Source organism: Sapajus apella, unplaced genomic scaffold (genome assembly GCF_009761245.1).
Source record: "Sapajus apella isolate SASKATOON/1434 unplaced genomic scaffold, GSC_monkey_1.0 scaffold12, whole genome shotgun sequence".
In the NCBI taxonomy this organism is placed as follows: domain Eukaryota; kingdom Metazoa; phylum Chordata; class Mammalia; order Primates; family Cebidae; genus Sapajus; species Sapajus apella.
The window spans coordinates 25,546,874-25,565,523 of NW_022436952.1; the positions used below are offsets into that span (position 1 = coordinate 25,546,874).

General features: G+C 46.9%; 1 protein-coding gene and 1 pseudogene across 3 annotated transcripts in view; one reads left to right on the forward strand and one right to left on the reverse strand.

The window, feature by feature from the left end:
• Positions 1-8,944: 8,944 nt before the first annotated feature.
• FXR2 (FMR1 autosomal homolog 2) overlaps positions 8,945-18,650 on the forward strand; it is a 27,439-nt gene continuing 17,733 nt past the window's right edge. The window contains exons 1-3 of one of the 3 annotated variants that reach the window (XM_032280440.1): positions 8,945-9,396; positions 17,449-17,501; positions 17,861-17,954. In XM_032280440.1, the coding sequence (XP_032136331.1) occupies positions 9,316-9,396; positions 17,449-17,501; positions 17,861-17,954 (228 nt within the window). In that variant the 5' untranslated portion in view covers positions 8,945-9,315. Of the gene's footprint in view, positions 9,397-17,215; positions 17,237-17,448; positions 17,583-17,860; positions 17,955-18,650 lie in introns of those variants that run through there. The other 2 variants (XM_032280441.1, XM_032280442.1) reach the window with 2 other exon arrangements.
• LOC116553582 lies at positions 12,232-12,325 on the reverse strand (annotated as a pseudogene).

The following is an 18,650-nucleotide window of genomic DNA, read 5'->3' on the forward strand; positions in this document are numbered from 1 at the left end:
ATTTTTAGTAGAGACGGGGTTTCACCATGTTGACCAGGATGGTCTTGATGTCTTGACCTCGTGATCCACCCGCCTGGGCCTCCCAAAGTGCTGGGATTACAGGCTTGAGCCACCGCGCCCGGCCTTCTTTTTTCTTTTTTTAATAGAGATAGGGTTTTGCCCTGTTGGCCAGGCTGGTCTTGAAATCCTGACCTCAGGAAAGCCACCCGCCTCGGCCTCCCGAAGTGCTGAGATTACAGGTGTGAGCCACCACACCCAGCCTCGTTTTGTTTTTTTGAGACAGAGTCTGTTTTATCTCCCAGGTTGGAGTACAGTGGTGAGATCTGGGCTCACCACAACCTCTGCCTCCTGGGTTCAAGAGATTCTCGTGTCTCAGCCTCCCAAGTAGCTGGGATAACAGGCATGCACCACCACACCTGACTAATTTTTGTATTTTCAGTAGAGGTGGAGTTTCTCTGTGTTGGCCAGGCTGGTCTTGAAATCCTGGCCTCAAGCGATCGTCCAAGGACATAAATGATGAAACATTTGCCCACATGGGGATCAAATCCACAACCTTGGTGTTAGCACCTCACTCGAACCAACTGAGCTAACTGGCCATTGCAAATCTTGATGGTTTTTTGTTTTTTGTGTATGTGACAGGGTCTTGCTCTGTTGCTCAGGCCAAGTGCAGTGGTGCAATCATGGTTCACTGCAGCCTCAACCTCCTGGGCTCAAGTGACCCTCCCACATCAGCCTCCCAATTATCTGGGATCACAGGCGGTGCTGCCAAGCCTGGCTAATTAAAAAAAAAAAATTGGGGCCAGGTGCAGTGGCTCACACTGGTAATCCCAGCACTTTGGGAGTCTGAGGTGGGTGGATCATGAGGTCAAGAGATCGAGACCATCCTGGCTAACATGGTGAAAACCTGGCTTTACTAAAAATACAAAAAATTAACTGGGCGTGGTGGCACACACCTGTAGTCCCAGCCACTCGGGAGGCTAAGGCAGGAGACTGGCTTGAACCTGGGAGATGGAGGTTGCAGTGAGCCGTGATTGCACCAAGGCACTCCAACCAGGGCGATAGAGCAAGACTCTGTCTTGGAAAAAAAAGAAAAAAGAAAAAAAATTGTTTGGCTAGGCATGGTGGCACACGCCTGTAATACCAGCATTTTGGGAGGCCAAGACAGGCGGATCACCTGAAGTCAGGAGTTTGCAATCAGCCTGACTAACATGGTGAAACCCTGCTTGTCTCTACTAAAAATACAAAAATTAGCCAGATGTGGTGGTGCATGCCTGTAATCCCAGCTACTTTGGAGGCTGAGGCAGGAGAATCTCTTGAACCCAGGAGGCAGATGTTGCAGTGAGCCAAGATTGCACCACTGCGCTCCAGCCTGGGCTGTAAGACCAATAGCTCCTTTTCTAGGGTTCAAGCGGTTCTTCTGCCTCAGCCTCCCAAGTAGCTGGGATTACAGGCGCCTGCCACCTCGCCCAGCTAATTTTTGTAGTTTTTAGTAGAGACAGGGTTTCACCATATTGGCCAGATTGGTCTTGAACTCCTGACCTCAGATAATCCGCCTGCCTTGGCCTCCCAAAGTGCTGGAATTACAGGCGTGAGCCACCACTTGTGGCCACAAAAAACTTTTTATTAGGAACTAGGTCGCAATACGTTGCCCATGCTAGTGTTGGACTACAGAGCTCAAGCAATCCTCCTATTTTGGCCTCCCAAAGGAGAGAGGATTACAGGTGTGAGCCGCCGCACCTGGCTGGTATTACTACTTCTTTGATATTTCTTTTTTTTAAATTTTTTAAATTTTTTTTTTTTGGAGGGGGATAAGGGGTCTTTCTTTTTTCAGGAACAGGGTCTCTTTCTGTTGCCCAGACTGGAGTACAGTGGCATAATCACAGCTCACTGTAACCATGAACTCCTGGGTTTAACTGATCCTCTTGCCTTGGCCTCCCAAAGGGCTGCGATTACAGCCACTGCACTTGGCCTTACCTGTAGAGGTTGAGGCTGAAGTGAGCCATGTTGTGCCACTGCACTCCAGTGTTTTCTGTTTAGGTATTAGCTATTGGCTTTGTGCTGTTGAAGATGAGAAGCTAGCCCTTCCGAAGAAGGATCACTGAGGTTAAAGAAAGAAAAAAGAGCTAGGTATGGTGGGTCACACCTGTAATCCCAGCACTTTGGGAGACTGAGGCAGGTGGATCACCTGAGGTCAGGAGTTCGAGACCATCATGACCAACATGGAGAAACCCTGCCTGTACTAAAAATACAAAATTAGCCAGGCGTGGTGGCTCATACCTTGTAATCCCAGCTACTTGGGGGGCTGAGGCAGGAGAATCACTTGAACCCAGGAGGCAGAGGTTTCGGTGAGCCGAGATCGCACCATTACATTCCAGCCTGAGCAAAGGGAGTGAAGCACCGGCTCAAAAAAAAAAAAAAGAGAAGCCCTTTTTTTCCAATTTCCCTGTCACCCCAGCTTTACTTCCCATCCTCCTGTGTTTAGTGTTTGCATTATTATGATTATACCAATCACGGTTGATCCATGTGAATAGTTATAATTGTTTTTCTTTCCTGCACCATTTGTGTTTTTCCTGGAATTAATAATTGCCTTGTCTTTCTGTTTGCTTAGTATCCTGTGTACTCTAATTTAGCCCCAAATTCTCCCTTAATTAATCTCTCATAAGGATATACAATCACTTAGGGATTTCAATCTACTTCATTTTTTTTTGAGACAGAGTCTAGCCCTGTTGTCCATCCTGGAGTGCAAAGGCGAGATCTCAGCTCATCACAAACTCCGCCTCCTGGGTTCAAGTGATTCTCATGCCTCTACCTCCCTACTAGCTGGGATTACAGGTGCGTGCCACCAAGCCTGGCTAATTTTTTGTATCTTTAGTGGAGATGGGGTTTCCCCGTGTTGGTCAGGCTGGTCTCAAATTCCTGACCTCATGATCTGCCCACCTCAGCCTCCCAAAGTGCTGGGATTACAGGCGTGAGCCACCTCGCCCGCCCTTAATCTACTTCATTTTGAAGAACTTTCTCAAAAAGCCGTTAGACCTGCTGCAGTGCAGAGAGGCGATCTTGACACTGTTGGGATCGCCCTTCACCTTCATCCTGGGGATCCCCTTTGCCTCTCTCTTGTGTTGAGGTCCTGGAACCTGTGTTTCTTCTTTCTAGGTTTATTCCCTTGTTTTGATGGAGCTTTTTGAGAAAGGGTACTTGGGAGGTAAATTTGTTGGGAACTTAACAGTATGAAAATGCCTGTTCTATTCTTGCACTTAATTGAGAGTGTGGGCCAGGCACAGTGGCTCATGCCTGTAATCCAAACACTTTGGGTGGTCAAGGTGGGCGACACACCTGAGGTGAGGAGTTAGCCACACCAGCGTGGCTAACATGGTGAAACCTGTCTCTACTAAAAATACAAAAAACTAGCCGGCTATGGTGGTGGGTGCCTATAATCCCAGCTACTCAAAAGGCTGAGGCAGGAGAGTTGCTGGAACTTGGGAGGCAGAGGTTGCAGTGAGCTGATGTGGCACCACTGCATTCCAGCCTGAGTGACAGGGCAAGACTCCATCTCCACCAAAAAGAAAAAAAAAAAGGAAGAAAGAAAAAAAAATTGAGCATGGCTGGGTATAGGAAATGAGGTTGGAAATAATTTTTTTTTTTTTGAGATGGAGTCTCGCTCTGTCACCCAGGCTGGAGTGCAGTGGTGCAGTCTCGGCTCACTGCAACCTCTGCCTCCCAGGTTCAAGAGATTCTCCTCCCTCAACCTCCTGAGTGGTTGGGATTACAGGTGAATGCCACTGTGGGTGGCTAATTTTTGTATTTTTAGTAGACACGGAGTTTCACCATGTTGGCCAGGCTGGTCTCAAACTCCTGACCTCAGGTGATCCACCCACCTTCCAAAGTACTGGGATTACAGGTATGAGCCACCTGGCCTGGTTAATTTTTGTATTTTTGGTAGAGATGGAGTTTCACCATGTTGCCCAGGCTGCTCCTGAACTCCTGATCTCAAGTGATCTGCCTGCTTCAGCCTCCCAAAGTGCCCAGAGCCACCACAGCTGGCCTTGGAAAATTTTATTGAATAATTATTACTATTGATTTTGGATGATTTTCTCCTTTCCAAATAGTTATTTTTGTTATCTCTGGAATTCTGGTTATTCAGATGTTGTATCCCATAGACTAATCCTTTAATTTTCTTATGTTTTATTTTCCTTTCTTCTATGACCTTTATTTATTTAGAGATGGAGTCTCACTCTGTCTTGCAGGCTGGAGGGCAGTGCACGATCTCAGCTCCCGGCGACCTCTACCTCCTGGTCCAAGCAATTCTCCTGCCTTAGCCTTCAGCACAGCTGGGACTATAGGAGCCACCATGCCTGGCTAATTTTTGTATTTTTAGTAGAGATGGGATTTCATGTTGGCTAGGCTGGTCACGAACCTGATCTCTAGTGATCCTCTTGCCTCTGCCTCCCAAAGTGCTGGGATTATAGATGTGAGCCACCTCACCCAGCCTTATCTCCTTTATTTTTTGCTGTATTTTCTGGGAATTTTTTCCCCCTTTGCATGTGATCCTCCTATCTAAGCCTCAGAGTCTCACTCTGTCACCCAGGCTGGAGTGCAGTGGCATGATCATGGTTCAGTGCAGCCTTGATATCCTGGACTCAAGGGATCCTCCCACCTCAGCCTCCGGAGTATCGAGGGCTACAGGTGCCTACCACCATATCTGGCTAATTAAATTTTTTTTTTATTTTTAGTATTTTAATACAGTTCAAATCGGTGTGTCTGGTTCATTTCAGTTCCTTCACTGTCAAACCCGGGGGCATGGACTGCTTCAGTTTCCCTGCCATCTCTTTGTCAGTAATGACCAGGGTGTGAAAGTATCTGCTGCATCAAACTTTAAACTTCACATTGTCCTTATTTTTCTTGATCTTGACAGATTTGGCATCCCTTCCTCAGGCCGTGAGCAGAAAGTACTTGATTTCCTCAATTTTCTGAGGCACAGCGACGAGGTGCCCTGGGAATGGGTGTGGACCAGGACAGTGAGCAGCAACTGGGGAAGAGGATGAAAAAGGAAATTTTTGTATTTAATGGTGGGGACAAACAGACTTAGAAGTCTCTGACTTCACAGAGCTTATAGTGTGATGGCAGAAGAAAGACACTGGACAAATTATTAATATGTATAATAATTCTTAATATTGCAACCATGGCCAGGCATGGTGGCTCATGCCTGTAATCCCAACACTTTGGGAGACCAAGGATGACGGATCACCTGAGGTCACCTGAGGTCAGGAGTTCGAGACCAGCCTGGTGAAAATCTATCTCTACTAAAAATACAAAAATTAGCTGGGAGTGGTGGTGGGTGCCTATAGTCCCAGCTACTTGTGAGGCTGAGGCAGGAGAATCCCTTGAACTCAGGAGGCAGAGGCTGCAGTGAGCTGAGTTCAAGCCACTGCACTCCAGCCTGGTCTGTTGAGCAAGACTAAAAAAAAAAAAAAAAAAAAAAAAAAAAATTAAAAAATATATATTGCAAACATGATGATATGGCAGTGGAAGGTGGGGACCTAACCTATGTGAGTATCCTGGAAGGCTAAATAAATTCTGTTTAAGTTGGGACTTGAGAGATAAATTTGTTGAAAACAAGGACATTCTACCTGAATGTCCCACAGGCCCCTCAGACTCAAAGGGCAAAACAAACTTAGTAAAGTCATCACCTTATTTTCTAAACCTTTATCTCCTGTGCTATCTCTTCCATGATTGGCATTACCATTTACTCTAACCCAAGTCAGAAATCTGGGAGTTGTCCTATGTTCCATCCACTTCTTCATTGGCTCATGACCCCACCCACACCACCCTCCATCACCAATTCATGTCCATTCTGTTTCTAACAGGTTTAAATTTACAGAGGCTGGGCCGGGTTCCGTGGCTCACGCCTGTAATCCCAGCACTTTGGGAGGCTGAGGTGGGTGGATCGCCTGAGATCAGGAGTTCGAGACCAGCCTGGACAACATGGTGAAACTCTGTCTTTATTAAAAATATAAAAAAAAAATTTAGCTGGGCGTGGTGGCGAGTGCCTGTAACTCCAGCTACTCAGGAGGCTGAGGCAGGAACATCACTTGAACCCGGGAGTTGGAGGTTGCAGTGAGCTGAGATCGTGCCATTGTACTCCAGCCTGGGCAACAAGAGTGAAACTCTGTCTCAAAAAAATAAAATAAAATAAAATCATGGAGGCTGTACTTCTGTTACTCATAGCCCTAATCCACGTAGGTCATCAGTATCTCTCAGTTGTAACGGCTCCTCACTTGTCTCACTGACTTTGGGGCCATCATCACTCTTTAATCTATTCCTCACATTTGTAAAATGCAAATCTTTCCATTATGCTACCGCTTAAAATCTTTCAATGGCTTTCCAGTATGGATAAGGGGAAAAATTGTCCTGGCTGGATGCAGTAGCTCATGCCTGTAATCCCAGCACTCTGGGAGGCCAAGGGGTGTGAGTCACTTAAGTCAGGAGTTCAAGACCAGAGACCAGTCTGGCCAACATGGTGAAACCCCATCTCTACTAAAAATACAAAAATTAGCTGGGCGTGGTGGTGCATGCCTGTAATCCCAGCTACTTGGGAGGCTGAGGCAGGAGAATCATTTGAATCTGGGCGGGGGGGGATTGCAGTCAGCCGAAATTTTGCCAGCGCACTCCAGTCTGGGTGACAAAATAAGACTCTGTCTCCAAAAAAAACCCATTTTCCTTAACCTGATTTACAAGTCCTCACAATTGAGCTTCCTGCAGCTTCTTACTTCAGCCAAATGCTATTTGGACTAGTTATAGTTCTCCAAAGGCCATGCCCTTTCTGCTCCCCTGTACCACTGTATTCCTTATTCTCTTGAGTATACTTTTTTTTTTTTGGATATGGAGTTTCCCTCTTGTTGCCCAGACTGGACTTCAATTGCACAATCTTGGCTCACTGCAACCTCCGCCTCCTGGGTTCAAGTGATTCTCCTGCCTCAATCTCCATAGTAGCTGGGATTAGAAGAGTGGGCCACCATGCCCAGCTAATTTTTGTGTTTTTTGTAGAGACAGGGTTTCACTACCTAGGCCCAGCTGATCTTGAACTCCTGACCTCAGGCGATCTGCCCATCTCAGCCTCCCAAAGTGCTGGGTTTAAAGGCGTGAACCATTGCACCCTGCCTATTTTACTCACTTCTACCTAAACTTCACTTATCTTAGCTCAAGAATGTGAAGTTGCCCAGGTGCGGTGGCTCCTGCCTGTTATCCCAGCACTTTGGGAGGCCTAGGCGGGCGGATCACCTGAGGTCAGGAGTTCGAGAGCTGCCTGACCAACATGGAGAAACCTCGTCTCTACTAAAAATACAAAATTAGCTGGGTGTGGTGGTACCTGTAATCCCAGCTACTCTTGAGGCTGAGGCAGGAGAATCGCTTGAATCTGGGAGGCAGAAGTTGTAGTGAGCTGAGATAGCGCAGCCTGGGCAACAAGAGCAAAACTCTGTCTCACACACACACACACACACACACACACACAATGAATTTTCCCACTATTACCCTTATTCCATGACAGTTTTTCCTATTTTGAATTTCCTTAGCAGTATTACTATTATTTATTTATTTATTTTAAAGATGGGGTTTCACCATGATGGCCAGGCTGGTCTTGAACTCCTGACCTCAGGTGACCCACCCACCTCGGCCTCCCAAAGTGCTAGGATTACGGGCGTGAGCCACCGCACCCGGCCCTATTATTTATTTTTTAAGATGAAATCTCACTCATTGCCCAGGCTGGAATGCAGTGGTGTGATGTCTGCTTACTGCAACCTCTGCCTCCCAGGTTCAAGCGATTCTCCTGCTTCAGCCTCCCAAGCAGCTGGGACGGCCATCATGCCCCTCTAATTTTTGTATTTTTAGTAGAAATGAGGTTTCGCCCTGTTGGCCAGGCTGGTCTCGAAATCCTGGGCTCAAGTGATCCGCCTGCCTGATCCTTCTAAAGTGTTGGAATTACAGGCGTGAGCCACCGCGCCTGGCCGAAACTATTCTTAAAACTTTCTTTCTTTTTTTTTCCTTTTTATTTTGAGACGGAGTTTCGCTCTGTTGCCCAGGCTGGAGTGCAATGGCGCGATCTTGGTTGACAGCAACCTCTGCCTCCCGGATTCAAGCGATTCTCCTGCCTCAGCCTCCCGAAAAGCTTGGATTACAGGCGCACACCACCACGCCCGGCTAATTTTTGTATTTTTAGTAGACGCAGGGTTTCACCATCTTGGCCAGGCTGGTCTCGAATTCCTGACCTCAGGTGATCCGCCCGCCTCGGCCTCCCAAAGTGCTGGGATTACAGGCGTGAGTCACCACGCCGGGCCAAAACTTTCATTGTATCATAATTTCTTCAAGGAAGAGCCGTGACTCTTAAATCTACTATAGCACAGAGTTACAGATTCTTAAAAGATCGTCGATGCATAAGCGCAGACGGTAAAGCTCAGCGCGTGCGCCGGGCACCTTTTCCCTTGCGGCGACTCCTTTTTTTTTTTTTTTTTTCCGGAGCGTGCGCACGAAGATAGACAAAGGTGGGGAAAGTGACCAAGCAGTCGTTCAGGCGCATGCCCATCCCTAACTCTTCCGAGCCTAGTGTGGCTGGCGGCGGCGGAGTGGGTGTGGCCTGAGCGCTGTGTGACTATGTGGCCGACGCCCAATCGGACTGAGAGAGCCCGGCCCCTCCCTCCCCTTCATTGGTTGAGTCTCAGTGTTGTGGGGCGGGGAAAGGAAGAGGCCGGGAGGTGGAGTGGTGGGGCGGTGAAGAAAGAAGGCTAATCTTGTTCTGCGCAAGCGCCAGGATGCGACCAGGAGGGGGCGTGAGAGAGTGAAGGGGAATGTGGAAGCCCCGATGCGCTGGCGAGCGCTAGCTGGGGCTCTAACCTTGACGCCTGCGCCGTGGCCCTCGGGGCCCCGCGCGCAGCGGGCGGGTGCCCGGTGCGCCTGCGCAGTAGGCGGTGGTGGCAGGGGGAGGTGGAGGCTGTGGAGCGGCAGCGGCAGCAGCGGGTCCCGGGACTGAGGCAGCAGCGGGGGCGGCGGCGGGCGGAAGCTGAGGTGACGAAGGCAGCGGCGGCGGCGGCCGTTTCCCTCACGGTGGCGGAGACCAAGGCGGCGGCGGCGGACGGGGAGCGGCCCGGCCCCGGCCCCCTGCTCGTTGGCTGTGGCAGGGCCGCCGTGGGACCGGCCCGGCTCCCGCCCCCCGCGGCTCCCCCTCCAGCTCCTCCTCCGGGGAGACGCCGGGGGCCTGGCCCGGCCCGCACTCAGACTGCTGCTGCAGCCGCCGCCGGGGGAGTCGGAGGCGGTGGCGGCGCCATGGGCGGCCTCGCCTCTGGGGGGGATGTGGAGCCGGGACTGCCCGTCGAGGTGCGCGGTTCCAACGGGGCCTTCTACAAGGTGAGACGGCGCGCCGACTGGGGACACCGGTCCTTAGCCTCCTACCCCGGCCGGAGCAGGGACGCGTGGGGCGGGATCGAGCTTTCGGAGCTGAGTCCTGACCCTTAGAATCTTAGACCCTTCCTCCCACCCGCAGCCCTCCCTGGGATACCGCTTGGAGTGAACCCTCTTCCTTTTATTTTGACCCCTCAAATGCACCTGCTTCTACCCCCATCTCAGGGAGAATGAACTTCAGGCCGTTATTGTCCCTGGCTTGGCGCTCCCTGCCCCCCAGGAGAGACCCTTTTACCCAGCTGCTAATCGACTGTTCCCGTTGTCTGTTGGAAGACATACCTTAGACCTTAATCACGTCTTCCCCACGGTCCAAGCACATGGAGAATTGTCTTTCTTCTTCCACACGATCCCCTTGGGAAGGCCCTCTGTCCCATATCAGATCCTTTCATCTCCCTCAAAGAGGCATCTGCCTACTGGGTCTGGAACACTCACCCACTTTCATCTTATATTCTGGTTCCTAAGCCAAGGAGAAATGGTCAAAATCCATTTACGACGTTTGGCATCTTTGACCTCAGGAATCCTGGGTTGGATCAGTTAAGTTGCCTCCCAGCCAGCCATAAGGTGGCATCTTTTCGCAAGTCTCTCACCCCACCCCACCTTGATCTCAAGGCCCACTGGTCTACCGTTCTACCCAGGGATGGATTTGAGGTCTCACTTAGACCTCAGATGCCTTCAGGTCATTCATATAGTTTCTTCATCTTGAGGCATGTAAGCTTCAGATTCATAATCTCTAAAAGGAAGTTCATGAGGTTCGCTTCTGTTTTTCTTAATATTTCCACTTCTCGAAGACTTTTGGCCAACTATTCTAGTTCGGGAATCTGACAGCCTTTTTTGGAAGAAGGGATCATCTTTCAAAGACCCTTTCTTATTTCACCTCTCCCTTTGCCCAGGATTTGGTTCCTTAGAACTCCTTGTAATACCACCTTCTTTATCTGCTCGGAATCCATTTTCTAGGACATTTTTTCCCATTTAGATTAAGCCAGAGAGAGCCCTTTCTTGCCTCCCAAGAATTTTCCTTTGTGTGACTGTTGCTATTCTGAACCTCTTTTGGATTTGTTGCCTGGAATTGTCCCAGAGACTTTCCTGATTTCTGTCTCATTCTTTGATTTCACCCTGGGGAGCTGGAGAAGAGAGAGCTTCCCATGGCATCACTTGTTAAGAGTGGATCCCTCTTCCCCGTTTCCTTCAGTTCCTCTCAGGCCCTTTTCCCCCACAGTTGTCCTCTCTAATTTCTCATGCCCTTGGAAATGTCTTTCTCTGATTCCTTCCCTAAGTCATATTTTTCTATAACTGCAGAGGGTCTTGTAATTTCCCTTGGGTGGTTTCTGCCTCTACTTCAGTTGCTGAGTTCATTGTAGTCATTTTTTACTCACTCTGCATGCTGATCTGTTTTTGCCTTACTTCTTTCATCAGATTTTCTTATGTATGGTGACTGTGGGTACCCATGTCTAACTTACCTTGTCAATTCAAGTTTCTGGCTTTTCCTCCTAATATTTCTGTATTCCTGTGTAATCTCCAGGAATTATCTTATTCCCTGTCTAAGCTGAAGGAGGCTCCCAGTTGATCTCTTTTGTCATTTTCTGCATACTTGCCTAACTCTTGGGACTTTTTCTTCTAGTCTGACTCCATAGCATTTCTGTTTTCTTTGGCAAAAGTCTCTAATTCCTTTCTGCTTTTGATAGAGCACATTTGTCTCTCATATCCTTTTTCCCAAATTGTATTACCTTTGTTGAAATAGGCTTCCTTAAGCGGCCCTCCCTGCTTCCCTCGGTATCTTTCCCTTCATCTGAATCCTTACCACCCCCTAATGCTGGGTTCTAAGAAAAGTGATTCTTAAATTGAGTCCAAGATCAAGATATGTTTGCTTTGTTCTAGGAAGCTTGGGAGCTCCACACAGCTGGGAAAGATTGATATCCAGTTCAAATGAACTGTATGAGATGGCTGGGAAGGGACACATTTTCTGTTCCACGTATGAGTATCCAGTAGAAAGTCTGTGAATCTTTTCCCTTTCTCCTGTGTACTGTGGCAATGATAGACTTGAGTAGATGGGGACCAGGATACTCTGATTCAGAGAGTAGAGTTTGGGGTTGAGCTGAAAGTGAGGTAATGTGGCAATGTGGATCTGGGCAGGTTAGCAGTTTTTGCCCCATTCCTGAGTTAGAAACAACAAATCCCTAAATTCAGGCTAATCTTCAACTCTCAGTACCCTATAGATATTATCCATTCTGACCTTGCTACTGATTTAATATTCATGACTCAGCAAACTTTGGTATGGGTCAGGGAGTGTTTATACTGCTTCTGGGAAGGCACTTTTCTCCTCTCTCAGAATTGGGCCCTGTTGTCAGTTTTCTTTTCTTCCTTTTTCTTTCTTTCTTTTTTTTTTTTTTTTTTTTTGAGACAGGGTCTCCCTCTGTCATCTAGGCTGGAGTACAGTAGCATGAGGTCATCTCACTCCAGCCTCCGCCTCCTGGGTTCAAGCGATTTTTGTGTCTCAGCCTCCCGAGTAGCCGGGATTACAGGTGTGCAACACCATGCCTGGCTAATTTTTGTATTTTCAGTAGAGACGGGGTTTCGCCATGTTGGCCAGGCTGGTTTCTGATTCCTGACCTCAAGTCATCCGCCCACCTTGGCCTCCCAAAGTGCTAGGATTACAGGTGTTGAGCCACCATGTCCTGCTGTCAGTTTTCTTAAAGGATAAAGTGTTAGATCTGGGATCTTAAGTTATTTTGTGGCTATCCCAACACTGAGTTTTTCAGAACTTACTCTTTTTTGTTTTTTTCATGTCAGACTGGCATCCATAACAAGGTTTGAGGGAGGCATAACTCACACATGAGCTTGAAACCTCAGTTATCATGCTTATGACATACAAAATGATCTAATATATTTTATTCTTTAAGTTGTACTCTCCCAAATGAAGTATTCATTTTCCAGGGTGCAATCATCCTACTCCAAACCTCACCTGGATATCCTAATTCCCATTCCTTTCTTTATCAACGTGGCATCCTCAGCTTCAGTACTTGGTTTTTACTCAGTCTGTTCCTACTCTTCTCCTAGAACCCCCTCCTTTGCTTTGGGAGCCCAGAACTAGAAGACAGGGTAAAGTTGGGGACTAATTTTACATCTTTTAATTTGAGGAAACCAAAGTACCTAGGAACCTGGGGCTCTCTCTTCCTTTGCTGACTTGGTGCCAGGCTCCAGAAGCCAAAGCCAGGTTATGCTGTGGCCACTGAATCAAGTCATCCTCTGGATCTAGGTGGCTTTCTAACATGTTCCACCTACATGTTCTTGCCTTCTGCTTATTTTCAGAGTGAGCATAGACTGTGCAGAACTTGGGGCTCACTTTCCACTACTGATACCCTTGGAGAAAAAAAATAGTATGGGATGAATGGGTGGAATTTAGGAGCAGAGATGGGATTGGAATATGAAGTTGGGGACAGCTAGTTTTGGAAACTAGTTGAAAGAAAAAGATCCTGGAAGCATAAGGGTTGAGTGACATTTAGTTGAACTGCTAGAGTGATGTGAGAGATTACTCCATTCTGAGCTTTGCGTTTCTGCCTTCGAAGTCATGGTAGCTGGAAAAACTAGGGTAATATTGCTACTCACCCTGGGGCCATCCCCTCATGGTCCAGGAGAATTGGATTACAGCCACAGGCATAGCCTTTGTGAATGTATCTAGGAGTAGGAATCTCTTTACTAAAGCAGTAGGTTAGTGATTCTCATCTCTATCTCTTTCCCACTGCCTTCTGTCAGCTTAACTCCTGCCTTGGTAAACTACTTCTAAGACTTGGAGATAGACATTTTGGGTAGAATTGGATAAAGTTAACTGAAGAGGCTGGTCAGAATAGTTCTAGAAATCCAGACGACCCTTATAAAGGCGAAAAGAAGAGGGAAGGGATAAAATATTAGTGGTTGTGGGAGGGGGGAGGACACTTGAGCACGAGCTAAGGGAAAAACCCAAAAGGGAAGAGGGACGCTGGCAAGTAGAAGTAAAAGTGCCTCAGAAGACTTGAAAGGAGAACAGAAGGAGTGGGTATTATATCTGAATGAATATGTTCATAACTTAGGTTCATTTTTAGAAAGGAAAATCTGAATGAAGAATAGGAAAAAAAAACATTTCTGGAGAAGAGAATGTCAGAGAAAGAGAAAGCATAGGTAAAAAAGAGGCCAGGAAGTACAGTACTAATTAAGGCTTTGGGCAGTAGTAAGGCTCTAAGAAAGAGCTGGGCCTCTGTAGCAGGACATATCCCTAAAGAAGAGAGAGGTGGCTTGTATGAAGAACGAAATGCAGGCTTAGATTTTCCCATTGTGACGAAATAGCATTCTGGTAAGTGTTCATGATTGATTAACTCTGTGAGGTGGGAGCTATGCATTTGCAAAGGCATTTTTGGTGTTTTTTTCTCCTAAACTTAGCCTTTATCCCTAGCAGCAAAGCTCATGAATAATTCTTGTGTATTAGTCTTTTGAAACCTCTAATTTTTTTTATTTTTGTTTTTTATTTGAGTTAGGGCCTTGCTCTGTTGCCTGAGCTGTGTGGAATGCAGTGGTGTGATTACAACTCAACCTCCCAGACTCAAGTGATCCTCTCATCTCAGCCTCCTAAATAGCTGGGACTGCAGACACAAGCCATTGTACCCTGCTAATTTTTAAATTTTTGCAGAGATGAGGTCTCCCTGTGTTGTCTAGGGCTCTCTAATTTTTTTAAAAACATCTTTATTGAGGTGAAATTGATATATAGCAAAGTAGACGTATTTAAAGTGTGCCATTTGTTAAGTTTTGATATATATTTAACTGAAACCATCACTACAATCCAAGGAATGAACATTCTTATCACTTCCCAAAGTCCTCCATCAACCACTAATCTTTCTGTCATTATACATTAAATCATCCTTCCTGATTTTCGCTAGAAATGAAAAGGCAGTTCAATTCAGCTAAGAAAGGATAGTCTTGTCTTGTCTTCTTTTTTTTTTTTTTTGTTTTGAGACAGAGTTTTGCCCTGTTGTCTAGGCTGGAGTGCGGTGGCATGATCTCAACTGACTGCAGCTTCTGCCTCCTGGCTTCAAGTAATTCTTGTGCCTCAGCTACCCCAAATAGCTGAGGCATATGCCACCTTGCCTGGCCAATTTTTTTCTCTTTTTTTTTAAGTAGCTATGGGGTTTTGCCATGTTGTCCAGACTGATCTCAAACTCCTGGCCTCAGCTGATCGGCCTGCCTTGGCCTCCCAGTGTTGGGATTATAGGCGTGAACTATGCGCCCGGCCAAAAAGGATAGTCTTTTCAACAAAGGGTGCTGGAACAACTGGATGTCTATAGGTTAAAAAAATGGTCTGGGCACAATGGCTCATGCCTGTAGTTCCAGCATCTTGGGGGCTAAGGTGGGTAGATTGCTTGAGTCCAGGAATTCAAGACCAACCCTGGGCAACATAGCGGAACCCTGTCTCTGTTTAAAAAAATGTTTAGGCTGGGTGAGGTGGCTCAAGCCTATAATCCCAACATGTTGGGAGGCTGAGGCAGGCAGGAGATCGTTGGGCGCGGTGGCTCATGCTTGTAATCCCAGCACTTTGGGAGGCCCAGACGGGTACATCACAAGGTCAGGAGATTAAGACCGTCTTGGCCAATATGGTGAAATCCCATCTCTACTAAAAATACAAAAAAATTAGCTGGGCGTGGAGGCGCATACCTATAGTCCCAGCCACTCAGGAGGCTGAGGCAGGAGAATTGCTTGAACCCAGGAGGCGGAGATTGCAGTGAGCCAAGATCATGCCACTGCACTACAGCCTGGGCAAAAAAAAAAAAAAAGACTTCAGGAAATCGAGACCATCCTGGTCAACATGGTGAAACCCTGTCTCTACTAAAAATACAAAAAAAATTAGCTGAGTGTGATGGTGCACACCTGTAGTCCCAGCTACTTGGGAAGCTGAGGCAGGAGAATTGCTTGAACCCAGGAGGCAGAGATTGCACTGAGCCAAGATCGTGCCACTTCACTACAGCCTGGGCAACAGTGCGAGACTCCATCTCAAGAAAAACTTTTTTTTTTTTTTTTTTTTTGAGACGGAGTTTCGCTCTTTTTACCCAGGCTGGAGTGCAATGGCGCGATCTCGACTCACCGCAACCTCCACCTCCCGGGTTCAAGCAATTCTCCTGCCTCAGCCTCCTGAGTAGCTGGGACTACAGGCGTGCGCCACCATGCCCAGCTAATTTTTTTTTTTTTGTATTTTTAGTAGAGACGGGGTTTCACCATGTTGACCAGGATGGTCTCGATCTCTTGACCTCATGATCCACCCGCCTCGGCCTCCCAAAGTGCTGGGATTACAAGCGTGAGCCACCGCGCCCGGCCGAAAAACTTTTTTTTTTATTTAAAAATATGTAAAAAATTTTAAAAAGAGCCAGGTGTGGTGTCTCATGCCTATAATCTCAACACTTGGGAAGGTCGAGGCAGGTGGATCACCTGAGGTTGGGAGTTCAAGACCAGCCTAACCAACATGGAGAAACCCCATCTCTACTAAAAATACAAAATTAGCCAGGCATGGTGGTGCATGCCTGTAATACCAGCTACTCAGGAGGCTGAGGCAGGAGAATCACTTGAGCCCGGGAGGCAGAGGTTGCAGTGAGCGGAGGTCGTGCCATTGCACTCCAGCCTGGGCAACAAGAGTTAAACTCTGTCTCAAAAAAATAATGGTAATAAAAATAAAACATTTAAGAAAGAACACTAATCAATACCTCACCTTATATATAAAATTTAATTCAAAATGGATCATAGATGTAAATGTAAATGTAAAACAAAAAACTAAAAGTATAGGAAGACATAAGAGAAAACATTTGTGGCTTTGGATTAGGCAAAGATTTCCTTTCCTTTTCTCTTTTCTTTTTTTTTCTTTTCTTTTGACTTCTGCTCTTGTTGCCCAGCCTAGAGTGCAGTGGCACAATCTCGGCCCACTGCAGCCTCTGCCTCCCGGGTTCAAGCGATTCTCCTGACACAGCCCCCCAAGTTGCTGGGATTACTGGCATGCACCACCACACAGCTAATTTTTTGTGTTTAGTAGAGATGGCGTTTCACCACGTTGGCCAGGCTGTTTTCAAACTCCTTACCTCAGGTGATCTGCCTGCCTCAGCCTCCCAAAGATTACTGGGACCTGGGCAAAGATTTCTTAGATATGAAATCAAAAGCACAGTTGATAAAAGAATAAGTTAATAAGTTGTATTTTTTCAAAATTAGAAATCCCTAATTCTATGTGAAAAATAGGGAGAAGGTAGAAAAACTGGTAACGTAGGGTTGACCGCATGGATTTGGCCTTAGGACATAGACAACAGTAGATAGATCAGCTGTTCATTCATCCCTGTTCCTCTCTCTCATCATTATCTCAAGATTGGTGTCTTTCATAAATTTTATTATCCTTTTTAAATTCTCAGTATCACTCTAGATTCAATTCTAGTATTAAAAATCAGATTTGTTTAAGTCCTAATTTTCTTCTGTAATTGTGTTCGAAATTTTGAACTTCTCTAATGTTCTGACTGTTGTCCTAGGACCCAGGCATCAGGGCAGTGAGTCTGCTCAGATCTCTTGCTGTATTGGGGAAGTAGGCCCTTCTCTTTCTTGACAGATCCTTATGTCCTCTAGGTGTTCCAGGACAGCCTCACACTGTCTCATGGGATATTCTTAGCCTTGCTGAATGTTGTTGGTATTTTAATTGAACTCTGGCAGGCTGCTTAGCACAACAGGAGGCAGACAGATAGGGAGGCCCCTGTGGGAGCCTGAGTGGATCACTGATTTCCAGGCTGTTCTGATGCAGGTAGTACATACATCTCTCCATGACAATATAATTTCCTTTCTCTATGTGACTGCCCATATTCTTTCCCCAATGCAGCCTTTCAGGCTCTCTCATTACACCACTTGTGTCCTTATCTAAAACTCAAGTTTAAGGGTTTGCAGTGTCTCTATTCCCTTAATGGCTAAGGTGGAGGTAAAAGGTCATTTTTTACTTTTTTCTAAAATCCATTCTAGGGCTTTGTGAAGGATGTCCATGAAGACTCTGTCACCATCTTCTTTGAAAACAAGTAAGACCTTGGGAATAGAGAATCCAGCATACTAGGTCCTAGAAGGAGAGTGGAGAAGAGGGGGCGGCTGAGTCCTATGAGGCATGTAATAGGTGGGGAGAGCTGAGGGTTTGGGTGGGAAACTTATATGGATCCCAGGAGAGGAAAGGGCCGAGAATTTGGTGAGGGTGGGGGAGTTTGACCCAGTATTTAGAGTCTAGAAAGAGATGGAAGACACCACTATGGAGCAGGGCCTGGGATTTAGCCTCAAATTATCCAGAAAGGTAGAAATTGCCCAGCTGAGGCAATAACCCCTTTGTAAAGAAATGGGCAACCATATCAGTCTGAGTAGCTTTTTTATATTATTGTTTCTCTTACAGCTGGCAAAGTGAGAGACAAATTCCTTTTGGAGATGTCCGGCTACCACCTCCAGCTGACTATAATAAGGAAATCACAGAAGGGGATGAAGTGGAGGTAAGGGCTGTGGAGTGCAACCCTTTCTAAATGCCACTTTTCCCCAGGATCCTAGACTTTTCTGTGGTTGGTTCATGTTCCTTTCTCCCCAACTAAGCCATACCCAGCTATGTAGCCTATGGAAATGTAAAATGTAACAGTTCCCCTTTCATCACTGTCGTGATCAGCCAGACTTTCAGGGAGATCCCGTTTCAGAGGATTTACCTTCCATTTGTGGTAACAGCATCTAAAATCCAGTGCCCTCCGAGTTTTTTTGTTTTGTTATTTTGAGACAGAGTCTCGCTGTTGCCCAGGCTGGAGTGCAGTGGCACGATCTCTGCTCACTGCAACCTCTGCCTCCTAGGTTCAAGCAATTCTTCCACCTCAGCCTCCCAAGTAGCTGGGATTACAGGCACCTGCCATCATTCTCAGCTAACTTTTGTAGAAATGGGGTTTTACCACGTTGGCCAGGCTGGTCTTGAATTCTGGAACTCAGGTAATCTGCCTGCCTTGCCCTCCCAAAGTGCTGGGATTATAGACATGAGCCACCATGCCCTACTATCCTCTGATTTTTTTTTTTTTTTTTTTGAGACGGAGTTTCACTCATGTTACCCAGGCTGGAGTGCAATGGCACAATCTCGACTCACCGCAACCTCCGCCTCCCGGGTTCAGGCAATTCTCCTGCCTCAGCCTCCTGATTAGCTGGGCATGGTGGTG